Source organism: Nelumbo nucifera, chromosome 2, assembly GCF_055504915.1.
Source record: "Nelumbo nucifera cultivar China Antique chromosome 2, China Antique-T2T, whole genome shotgun sequence".
NCBI classification, from domain to species: domain Eukaryota; kingdom Viridiplantae; phylum Streptophyta; class Magnoliopsida; order Proteales; family Nelumbonaceae; genus Nelumbo; species Nelumbo nucifera.
In genome coordinates, this window is record NC_142650.1 from 66,079,822 (window position 1) to 66,092,083 (window position 12,262).

At 37.4% G+C, this 12,262-nt stretch overlaps 1 protein-coding gene across 3 annotated transcripts; it reads left to right on the plus strand.

The window, feature by feature from the left end:
• The first annotated feature begins 1,622 nt into the window (after positions 1-1,622).
• On the plus strand, positions 1,623-5,153 carry LOC104601373 (Nuclear transport factor 2 (NTF2) family protein). Of its 3 annotated transcripts, none has more exons than XM_010264671.3 (7): positions 1,623-1,894; positions 2,057-2,162; positions 2,692-2,775; positions 3,441-3,480; positions 3,951-4,019; positions 4,143-4,252; positions 4,637-5,153. In XM_010264671.3, the coding sequence occupies exons 1-7, from the start codon at positions 1,636-1,638 to the stop codon at positions 4,770-4,772; spliced, it is 804 nt and encodes a 267-aa protein (XP_010262973.1). In that variant the 5' UTR covers positions 1,623-1,635; the 3' UTR covers positions 4,773-5,153. The 3 variants fall into 3 exon arrangements, with proteins under 3 accessions (XP_010262973.1, XP_088755567.1, XP_019053972.1); XM_019198427.2 differs by having other exon boundaries at positions 1,844-1,980; XM_088899441.1 differs by lacking the exon at positions 2,692-2,775.
• The last annotated feature ends 7,109 nt before the right edge of the window (positions 5,154-12,262 follow it).

A 12,262-nucleotide genomic window follows, 5' to 3' on the forward strand; every position in this document is an offset into this window, starting at 1 on the left:
ATCCTTAGCATTCACATCAATGGCTCAACTTCGCAGGACCATCTCCTTTGGATGGCTTCCAACAACGGTTCCTTTACAATTAAATTGGCCTACTCTGTCCTCCTACAAAATGACAGAAGGGAGGAAATAGGCGGAATCAAATGGTCAAAAATCTGGACCAACAAAGCCCCGCACAGATGCCAACTGTTCATCTGGAAATTCCTCCATGAAGCTGTCAAAACCAAAACCTGGGGAACTCTTAGAAGCAACGACACAAGCTGCGCCTTTTGTGGCAACGAACCGGAGACATAGAATCATCTCTTCCTTCAATGTCCATTTGCACGGGCGGTCTGGCTGCAAGCCCAAATAGGCCTAAAACTAGAAGCCTTCTTGCAATCAAAATCAAGAGACATTCTGACATGGTGGTTAACCTACAACAAAGACACCATCAGGCAAGAAGACTGCAAACACTATCAGGCATACATCATTTCTATCATCCGAGCAATGTGGGATACTAGAAATGTAGCAATCTTCACAAACAACAAACCGACCCCATTGACTGTTCTTAGAAGAGCCAACCAGTACTACAAGTTGCAATATGCTGATCCCCTTGAACAGCAAACCCCAGGTCAGGAGCTGAACGTAATTAATCTTCTTGATGTGCATGAAGATATTATATTGGTTGATGGATCCTGGGATCCAAACACTATGGATGCCTCTACATGATTTTATTTTGTTTCTCATACTATAAATCACCTTTTTTGCAGAAGGACAACCATGTCTGGCCGCTTCCTCAACAGTAGCGGAAATGTGGGCAATTGCAAGAGGGCTAAGATATCTTCTTCAGCAGAACATTACCACAGTGGCCCTCCTCTCAGATGCTAAAGCAAGCCTCTCTTCTCTAAAAGGAACCAGAGCAAACATGAACGGAAATGCCCAGGCCTTACAAGAACATATCAGACATCTGCTCTCTTTTTTTGTCAATATCAAACTGATTTTTGTTAGTAGATCTGTGGCCATGAAAACATTAATACCTACTTTTGACAGTTGTCAAAATATTTGTCAAGTATTCATTTAAGGTGGTTAGTTTATTGTACCTACTAGATCCGGTTCCCCCATAGGGACAGACAATCTGAACTCTCACCCAGCAGCCGTGGTTTTCTATCCCCTAGGAACAGATAACGTGTCATTTGTATGCGTGTGTGTTTTTCTTCAATATTTTTGTTTTCTTCGACTGTGGTCTTGGCCAAAAAAGACTGAAAGAGTTTGATAAGGATATCTTTGGACCTGATTTGATTCACTTCTCTCCTGTTCTTTTCTGTTATGTTAAGGATTCATGAAACCATAGTTTTGAAAAATGGACCGGACCGATTGACCCGAGAGTTTTAATTTTCTATTTTTTAGAACGGGCTGTTCATTTGAAGCAGATGCTCAGCCCGTTTGACTTAAGAACCAATGGCCAAAACGTTTCCATCTCAGATACGATTTTCAAAGCCTTGCATGAGCATGAAACAATGAAGTTCATATATTGGCTTTTCTTGGTCGGGCAACATGCTGGTAATTAAAAGCTAAATCAAGTTCAACTGTCCGGTCCCCCTGTGGCCCTGAAACAAGACCCGACCCGTTGATTGCTCTAATCGACTTATTAAGCATCAAATGATCTCAAAATTTATAGTTCAAGTTCTAAACCCGCTTTCGGCAGTTACCCAGTTGGTTCCTCTTGGTCTCTCTCAGCCAAAACTCAAGAAGGCCACGAGGAAGGTCGTTGCAGGGGGTCGAATGGTCATGCTTTTGCCACGAACCCGTCTCTCAACCATCATTCTGGTACCTTCGACGTTGCAGTTTCAGCTTCGGTCTTCAGTGCCTCGTCTCTTTCTTTACAAGCTTGATTCATCCATGCCTGAACTCGCACCAGGTAAATGATATATGCCCATTAAGTCTTTCTTCTTACTTTCTGCTCATTTTCTTCAGGAATGCTTTCTTCATACCGAAAGAATCAAGGTTTTTTCTTATAAACCCTCAATTTAGCCTTTCGCTCAAGTTTTTTTTTTTGATGTCCGATAAATTGGTTCTGAAGGTAAAGTGGAGATGGATCAACTCAGAGAACAGAACCAGAAGGAGTCAACCGACTCTAAGGATTCAAAACGGCTTTCAGGTCACATAATCCCTCACATTCTCAACTTGTAAGTCTTTCTACAACTTCAAGAGCTTAAATTCTTCACCTGACCCACCAGCCTCAGAAACGGCTTCTGTTGTTCAATAAAATTCATCAGAAGCCACTTCAGTCTCGGCAAAACAAGCCCAGTACTAGCTACAAGAACCCACCAAGTTTAAACAGTTTGATTCGTTATGACTCGTCCGAGTGTGCTCATACTTGTTTGTCTCTGTAATTTGAACTTTGAAGTAGTTATATTTTCATGGGCAGGTTATTCAAGGTTGCAACTGCTACATTTCTAGGGTTTCTATTATTGACTCATTTAGAATTTAGCCTGTATTTGATTTCTAGTATATTTCTATTACGAATTCATGACTAGCCATGAAATCTCAACTCCATGGTATTAGCTCTGATATAGGAGGTTGACACAGTAAATTCATTACATGGTGCTGATATACAAGGGATTTTTATTTGATGTCTGGCTTCTGTAAATGCTCATGGAGATTAATCCCTGTTTCTGTTCATGGTTTTTGTGACTTCTATCCTCACTCTTTTAGATATGGATCTTCTGCAACACCCCGGGACTTTGAAATCTATGCTCCAAATGCAACTTTCGAGGACCCACTTATGTGTGCCCATGGGTATGTCCATGCGATTCTTTCTCTAACAAAATAAGGTCCAGGAGTTACGAAACAGAATGCAAAATTGTATGTAAATAGTCTGTACATCAGGACAGAGGAACAAATATTTGATGGGTATTACCCAGGAGCAAGGGCCCATACAGGGCATATCTATCGTATCTTTGAGTGCAGATACACCTGTTTACAGGTGTTTTCAGGAACTCCGTTTTTATTAAATAATATATAAAATTAAACTTAAAACTGAAATTAAAAAAAAAAAACTAAAAAGAAGGTGCATCAGTTAAAGTTCCCATACACCTCTGCCGATACAGAGAGGTGTATGGATACTTTGAACCTTGCACAGGAGCTGTAGGCTACAAACCTACTTGATCTAATGATCGTTGGCATCTGGTCAAACGTGCTCCTTTGTTGATTTTCTTGGGTATTAATAGGTAGAATAATCTATTTTAGGATAGGTCATGCTCCTCCAATGTAATAGTTTATGCATCTAGGCCATTTTTGGCTATGACTATGTTCTACAACAAAATCCATCTTTACATGTCATCTCTTTGAAATCTATAGATTAATATTCAAATGTAGTAGCATTTCCAGGTGAATATTTCTTCCTTGACTCTAAGATGGCTGTTTTGCCTATGGGTTTGACTTGAAACTTACATTGCTCACAGGGTGAACCAGATCAAATCTGCATTCTATTCCGTTTCAAAGGTTGTGTGGACTTCACCATATAACCTCTTTATGCTTTGATTTTGTTCAGAATACCTTTTCAAGTTGTTTTCGTGATGATTCCTACTCTGATACCTTCCCCCTCCTCTCTATTTAGCTTAATCATTTAGAACAAATTTTCTTGGTTTGCATTATAGTGATTACCTGCCTTTCCAGTCCAACTCCTATGATTGCTTCGGGCTTGTCTTGGTTTGAAAGACAGGGCTTTGCTTCTTGTCTTGTCAATCAAACTCCCATGATCATAAGATGGACAATAAATGGAACTTTTCCTATGATTGTAGGAGTTGATTGCTCACATTTGTGGTACTTACCCATCTGCAGCCATGGGTAGTTCCTGTAGCTATTTGGATTCTTATGATCAACCTGTACCATAAACCTTAATACTACTATAATGTTCCATTGATTTCCTCGTACAGGTAAACAAAACTCTGATTTCTCATCTTCCCTTTCAGGTCTTCAGTGAATCAAAAATTGTGGATTATAGCATAGAAGAAAACGTAGTTGCACCTGGGAAAGGAGAGGTAAGATTTCTCAATAGCAGATAGCCAGATACCATAGGAATTATTAATGTCTACGCTGTTCTTTCCATTTGTTTTCCTTCAGCACTTCATTTATTACTTCCAACCTTTGTATTGAACCTTTAGGTACTAATTGACAACAAACAACATTACAAGTTCTTGGGGAAGGACTTAGATGTGATTTCACTAATCAAGCTACGTATCGAAGAAGGGAAAGTGGTCCGCCATGAAGATTGGTATGTATATTGCCTTAGAATGCTCTTTCTTAAGTAGTTTATTTAGCCTTAATTGGATAAAGAAAAGAAAATGTCCTTCAAGATTGAATGCAATTCTTTTATTTAAAGTAGAACCCTAAGATGCAGTAGACCCATGTAGTTGGGAGTGGGACAAGACTTTGCTGAAAAGAGTGGAGAACCCCAAGATGCAATCTCATTTACTGCCTTATTGTTGGGATAGTTATGTAAACCACAAAACCAGATTTGGATTTCGTGATTTCATCAAAACCAGATTTCAGTTGTTATCCTTCTTTACTTCTCCGATTGAAATCTCTGTTTTAATTATTTCTGTATTGAACTGCATCTGTGAGAAATGTAAAACCAAATTCTCTGACATGTGTACAGGTGGGACAAGAAACCACTTTGGAACAGAGACACTGTTAAACTTCCATTAGTTGGTCGAGTTTTAGAAATGACCCGCAGGGGATCAATGCTAGCAACTCATGTTATGATGGGATTTGGAAAGGATCCAAGTCTGTAACTGTTTTATCATGTGTCAATGAGACATGGACGAGTGATGTTTCTCACTAAGTTTGTAATTATACTTTTCTTTCGTTAGTTTGTCTTCTCATCTTTCAAAAATAATAGTGAAAGTAAACTTGTAATGGATGCAATGCACTAATTTGAAGATAGGTCCTTCCTCCATTCCCACTTCTCAGATCAAAGGACTATCAAGAGCTGTCTAAGGGCCAATACCCAATATTAGTCCTGGTTTTGTGGCATTTTTCTGGGTCTTGGGAGGGGTGGAATAGTACAATTATTTCTATTTGTGTTATGAACGCACACGAGTTGATGATTTTTAACTTCTTGTGTCTAGGATTGAATGAATTGAATTGTATTTATATACAAAGCTAATTTGAAATAACAATATGCGGCAATTTACAGATATAATATAGTTAAATTTAAGGCAAATCTATGGTGAATCTGTTGCATAGTGTCCATAGTGTAGCAAAAGGCATCATTGGTCGAACATGATGGTACGAGACCGGATCTGCTCCTCACACCTGGCGCCTCACACGCACATCCTACCATGCATTGGGAACATCTCCCACACTTATTGGTTATTATTCATGGGAGGTGCTCCCAATGCACAGTGGATGTGCCTGTGAGGCGCCCGTTTGTGAGGAACAGATCCCGCTTCTGATGGTATGTATACATTGTTAAGCATGTCAAACATGAAAACATATTTTTTGAAAAGTAAACTAATGAAAAATAAGTAGATTTTAACATGATTGGTAGAGATTTGGATTGGGAGTTCACATCTGCGCCCCATAACGTCCCACAGAACATCCCCGCCATGTACTGAGAACATTTCCCGATGATGTACCAAAAATGATGATGTCATCATTGAGAGGTGTTCTCAATACACGGTGGGGATGTGCTGTAAGACGTTATGGGGTGTTCCCTTGTGGGGCGCAGATCTAAATTCTTAACTGCAACCAATTATAATGAATGCACGGTAGTTGAAAGTCGAAAATAAAATGGATACATCCATTTTTATTATTTCACTTTTCACAAAGTGTACTTTAATGTTTAACGTGTAACCAATATCAACGAATGCATCGTAGTTGGTGGAGCTTTGGATTTAAGCGAGTTTAACACCTTCAAGTAAGCTTGTTTGCTTTATGTTTATCAGCACAAAAATCACATGGATACGACTTTTTTCTCATGACTCTATCTGACATCCCTCTCAAATGATGAAACTAAAATGGGCACAACAATCATACACATTGCCGAGGCGAAAGCTAAGGGTTTTGGAAAATATTTGGTTTCTACTTGGTTGGAGGATATGCCCTCCATTAAATACATTTTATACCTTAATTTTAAGGTTCGGGATTAGGATTTATGGTTTAAGGTTCTGAGTTGTTTTAGAGTTTAAGATTATGGTTTAGGGCTTAATTAGGATTTAAGTTTAAGTGTGAAAACCAAGAGGTAGGAGTGAAATAAAGCACCAACCATGATAGAAGCGAAGCCTAAGGTCTTTACGATTAGGCTGTATTTGGTTTGAAAGAAGAAACAAGAAACTTGTACAAAACTTGTATAGGTTTCCCTTCCTTTCCTTCAAACCAAATGCAGCCTTAGTGGCCACATTTGTGATTTGATTATGAGCTTGAAATAAACTGAAAAAGTGACTTGGGTACAACTTGTTTGGGCATAAAGCAATAATCACTTGGCATGAGCATGAACAACTCCGAGGCCCCCACAAAATCACAACAAAGAACGGAAGCATCAAAGGAATAAATATGTTTTCATTTAATGAAAATTAAAATATTAATTAATATTATAAAATTTGTAAGATATATCATGTGCAAATTTATAAATTTTAAGTTGTAAGGTAATTATTCCAATATTAATATTTTACTTGTATAAATTTTTGAGATTAAAATCATCTTTTGATGTAAATATATTTTTTTGGGTACTCGTTTTGATGTAAGTATAGAATTGATAAGATTATCTATTCCATTTATTTATAAAATACTAATTTTAAATATTATTTATTTTAATTTTTCATTGGGGTTGTTAAACATAAATACTGATTATTTATTTGGATAGATATTAACAAAAAATGTGTTATTTCGTTAAATATCATAATGCAGGCATGGCCAAGTTGTTTGATAGAGAGTTTAAATTCCGAGTTGAGATCTTGCTATTAGCAGCATTTGCCTTTTTAATCAAAGACGTTGTGTATCAATTTTTATCGGTGCGCATCAAAAGATATAATGCGATACGGGCCGATACACACTCGTAGTGGTCCGATACGTGTGATTTACAAGATATGTTTCTATTCGTAATGTATCTTGTATTGCCCTAATCCGATACTGATACAATACGCCTCGTATCGGACGTATCATATCGATATTTAAATCCTTGGTGCCACTTTGGTCTTTGAACTGCCATTAACCACCTATTAACCCCGTTAAATGGCATTTAAAAAGGGACAAATACCCTTCAAGTGTCATTTAATTCTCTTTATCAACCATCCAAATGTTGATAAAAAATGAACAATCCCAAATCCTTGCCTCATCTATTCAAGAAAGTTGGGGTCATGTCCGGATTGGTTAATGGAAAATACTGGGTTGACACGCTTTGAAAGTTTGGGGACCAAAGTGGCACTAGGCCCAAAGTACAGAGTACTAATCGAAAATTTTTCCCTTTTTAAAAATTCAATAAAAAAGAAAGATGAATAATTTAGGGAGCTTGGATCTACTGTTCACACGAATGTCTTTAGGCATTGTCTATCTCCTCCAAGGGGTGATCATTTTCACCCTGGCCTACCTGTAATTCATATGATATATATATTCTCGAATTTTCACAAGACATTTTCTACCCTCTTATCTAAGCATATAGTGGGCACAAACAGGACATATGCATCCTTCACTCTCACTTCATAAACCACCCACTTATAATCGTTCAAAAAACTGCTCACTTATAATCGTTTAGAAACTGACACGTGCAAATGCACATACATGGAGTCGAAACTGGTCGACTATATGCCTTGGATCGAACTTTTCCAATCGGTTTCTCTCTCAGAACTGAGAAAGAAGACCTTATTTCCCACAAAGTCTCCCACTACTATGTTTCATTTGAGAAAGAAGACTTAGAATCTAATCGACTTCTACGAATTCATTTTCCACTTCGCCTTAAATCTAATCAACTTTTGCATTTTTTAGGATTTCATCTCCCACTTTGCCCTAAATCTAATCAGTATTTGCATGAATTTATCTCTCACTCCACCCTATATCTAATCCACTTATGCTTTTGCATGAAATCACTTCCCACTAACTCCAACGAAAGAAGGTTTTTATTCCCATAACCTCGAAGGTTCTTCAGTCACGATTGGGGAGTTTGGTTACATTTGGAAATCTATATAAATGGATGTTGTGATTCCCTTGGAGTACGCATAACTCCAACAGAGCAACCAGAGGAGTCTTTTTTCAAAGAGGAAAGCAATAGGAGGATTGATTATTCGAATAGGAGAGCAACCGGAGGAGAGCAACTTGACGAGAGCAACTGGGGAATCTATAATGGTAATGTTTACTATTAATGTCCTTAGTTTTCATTATTGTCAGTTGTTCATGTAATTACAACATTTAGATTTATCAAGCAAATTGAAAACAGCAGGTTCCATTTTCTATTCAATGTATTGTAATTTATTTTAAGTGTTACAGCATTTAGATTTATTAATCAAATCTAAGGAGAGCAACCCGTTTGCACACCTGGCAATATTCAGGCCCAGTTTGGTTCATGGGAATAGCGGTCAGGAACCATGATATAAAAACACAATACATTAATAATTTTGGTATTAATTAATGTACATTAATAAATTGGTTCATGTGCATAGGCCCATTTTAGTTCATTAGTTATATAGAGAGGATGGAAATTAGATCTTGGGACATATCATCCAATAATTGGATAAAAAACCATAATAATTGAAAAGTTGAGATGATTTGTTTTGGAGAGGATACAAATCTTAATGAGAGGGTATTTTCATGCTATTGCAATGTTTATGGTACTAAAAATTTTAATTCCCATATTTATTATCTCTTGGAGTTTATTTTAACTTCCAATAAAACCTTCTTAATCATATCATTTGAATACTGTATCGTTATGTTATTCAAAGATTTAGGATTGTCTCTACTACACGGTTTTGATATATTAATATAACTAGAATAGTGTTAAATAATTAATTTTCTTAGCCTCACCTTTTTTTTTTTTTTTATTTTTCATTTAGCACACAAATAGAAATACTAAACCCGATGAATATCTCATTTAAGAACGTACTTAATGAGTTCTGCTCCAAATTGCACATGTCCCGTCTCATATTCTTAGTTGAAGATGTGGGCAAGGATTTCAAGGCTTCTATTCTTATAACAATCTGAAATTTTATGGAAAGGGATCTACTTCTAAAAAGGAGACGGAATAAGATGCTGCTAAGAAGGCAGTGAAAAAAATAGTTGAATACTTCAACATGAAAATAGATGATGTAAACTATGAAGAGTTGTAGTACTATATGCATAAGTGCTCAAAGTTAGAAATGTACATTTACGATTTGAAATCGGAGTTGTGGGAAATGAATGCACCCGAAGAGGAAGAATATTTAGTTGGAGGGAACTAGTTTTTAGTGGTTTTTCTTGTGTTTGGTTTATCAATGATGTTAAAGTCAGTGGTAGTTTTTAGTGCATGTTTAAAGTTTTATTAACAAGATTGCTCATGTTCTAGGACAATATATGATAGAATTTAGATTTATCATGTTATTTTTAGATAATGAAGTGTCTCTAAATTACTAAATTTGTCGTATTTGGATCCATTATCTGTGATGATGAATGGAGTATATAATGATTTCATAAATTACTGAATGAAACATAAAAAGATTGTATATTCACCACCTGAATTCTTTATACAACTTGTGGATAGGTCGATAGTGATTCAATATATGCAAATATATCAGAAAATAGGTTGGTTCTCTTCGATGTAAATATTGAATGAAGTGACAACCACATGTGGGTTGTCTTTATTTAATATGTAAATATATTTATTGTTAACTCCTATGTAAATATTCATTCAGTAGATTAATGTTAATATATGATGTAAATATATTGTCACTTCATTGTAAATATAAATATATATATATATATATATATATATATATATAGTTACAGATTCTGCACCTTAACTAAATTTATAAATTGGTCAAAATAACTTCGATCCCGAAAACTTATTGGGAAATTGACCATTAGATTACCAAATTCACCGGTTCAACTATCTGATTCTATATATTTGATGTTGATAGCATTTATCCATAGAGTGAAACCAATGCATTGTATCAGTTCAGCCTCAGCTGCTATCAACACCAAGAGAACTTAATGGCATGGCCTTACAACTTACAAGAGTCAAACTCAATTTTATCAAAATTTCATTAAATTCAAAACTAAGCGATTAACTGAAATTTCGCATTGAAGATCCTTTATAACCAGAAAAATAAATAGCAAATTAACAAATTGAAAGAAAGGTAAAAGATTTAAAATACCCTTTAAACATAGATTTTCCCTTTAAATATACCTTAGGTTTTCAGAAATTGACTTGAACATACAAAAGTTTTATAATAAATTTAAATATACGGGGTTGACCCCACTGGACTTGATCTCCATCATAAAAAAATTGAAAAATTCTATTTTAACCTACTATACATCTCAAGAGACTTGTTCGAAAATCTAAAACCTTATTTTCAGATTAGACATGGCAACAAAGTATCTCCTCATAACTCAAAGAGTTTTTGGGTGAAATCATCTGCCTTGAATCACACAACTCAAGCTCAAAATTATTAGAGTAATAATATCTTTACATCAACAATAAAAATTAAGTATGAATTAGAGAACTTTAGTACCATATTGGTAGGGGTGTCAATTGGACTGGGTTTGGTCCAATCCGATCCAGTCCAATGTGAGTTCATTACAAATGAATCAGGTCCAATCCAATTCAATGAATATTTTGGACCATTTTGAAACACTCTAATTCAATGTCTAGACTTTCCAATCTGTTTAAATTCTTTTTAATTTAGATTGGTTTCAACCCAAACCCAGTTCATTGACATTTATATTCTTATTTTATATCAATGGACTAGATAGTAGCTTAATCCAACCTAATTCAATGTAAATTTATTACGTACGGACCAGGTCCAATGCAATCAAATAAATATTTTGGATTGGATTGGTCAAGTCCAATATATCTTATTGGTCCGTCCAATCCGTCCAAATTGATTTTAAAATAGATGGTCCAGTCCAATACCGGTCCATTAACACCCTTTCATCTTGGATTGCCTCAACCGGTGAGTTGTATTAATCATGATTTTAATCTACAATCAAGAACAAAGAATACATAGGAATTGAAGATCACAAAAACCTTTGCTCATTGTTGTTGAACAAAGAGGAAAATAGTATAGGAGACAAAGGCTCAGCCTTTACGTTCAATTGATTTGGGATGGGAACCTACAATAGTTTCACTTTGATTGCCAATCAGTAAGGCTATGCTTGGTTTGAAGAAAAAAAAGTAGGGAAAGGTAGGTGTTGATGCTTAGAATGAGCTGAGGACAACTCTGCAGCTTCGCTTTCCGGACGAGCTGGCAGATGGAAGAGTCCAAGGGATGCTGAGGCCGAGGACCAATGGAGTCTAAGGTCTACTATGGTCGAGGACCTATGGAGTCCGAGGGCTGGCAAGGGCAAGGACTAGTGGAGTCTGAGGTCTGCTGTGGCCGAGGACCAGTGGGGTTTGTGAACTGCTAAGGCCGAGGACCAGTGGAGTCCAAGGTCTACTGCGGCTGAGGACCTGTGGAGTCCGTCCTGTAGGGAAGGGAACGTCAGAGGCCTCGGGTCGATGCCCGATGCAGGGACTCTGACGGTCAAGTTAGTAGGAGTGTGGCAAAGAGGGCGGATGGGACTTGACTATAGTAGCTCAAACGAGGTCGCCAAGAGGCTAAAGAGCTTGGGGTAGTGGGTTTCCAGCTGAGATTCCAAATGATTACCTTGAGGAGGTTTGCTCCCATTTATACTTGAGACTGCCTGGAGGTAGATGGGCGGGGACGGTTGGGATGCGATCTGACCTTGGGAGCAAGACCATTCGAGGTTGCCACGTGTGGTTGCGCCATTGGTCCCATGCAGCGCACCGCCCTTCGTGTGTCGGCGTGCTACTGGCCTACCTAAAGTGCCTAAATCATTTGCCCCCCACTCTCGAGGCCGCGGTGGAGGTCTTATCTGAGGACCTTGGCTTCGGTCGAAGAGAGTGTGTCATCCTTGCTGGGAGGCGTCGAGTGACCTTCTATGGCGAGGGCCTCAACAACGATTGAGCTGGTGAGAGCGGTCTTCGGGCGTGGAGGTGTTGGCCTTGATTTTGGAGATGTTGAGGATAACCCGACTTGGGAGCATGGAGACGTCGACTTTGGCTTATGCTACTATGCTATCCGATGAGCAAGTAGAT

What these genes read in the sequence shown, in the direction of transcription:
- LOC104601373 (XM_010264671.3), top strand. Translation starts at nt 1,636, where the DNA reads ATGATCTCAAAATTTATAGTTCAAGTTCTAAACCCGCTTTCGGCAGTT. An exon ending in CATGCCTGAACTCGCACCAG is followed by an intron (nt 1,895 to 2,056) that starts GTAAATGATATA and finishes TTGGTTCTGAAG; the next exon opens with GTAAAGTGGAGATGGATCAA. An exon ending in CATTCTATTCCGTTTCAAAG is followed by an intron (nt 3,481 to 3,950) that starts GTTGTGTGGACT and finishes CTTCCCTTTCAG; the next exon opens with GTCTTCAGTGAATCAAAAAT.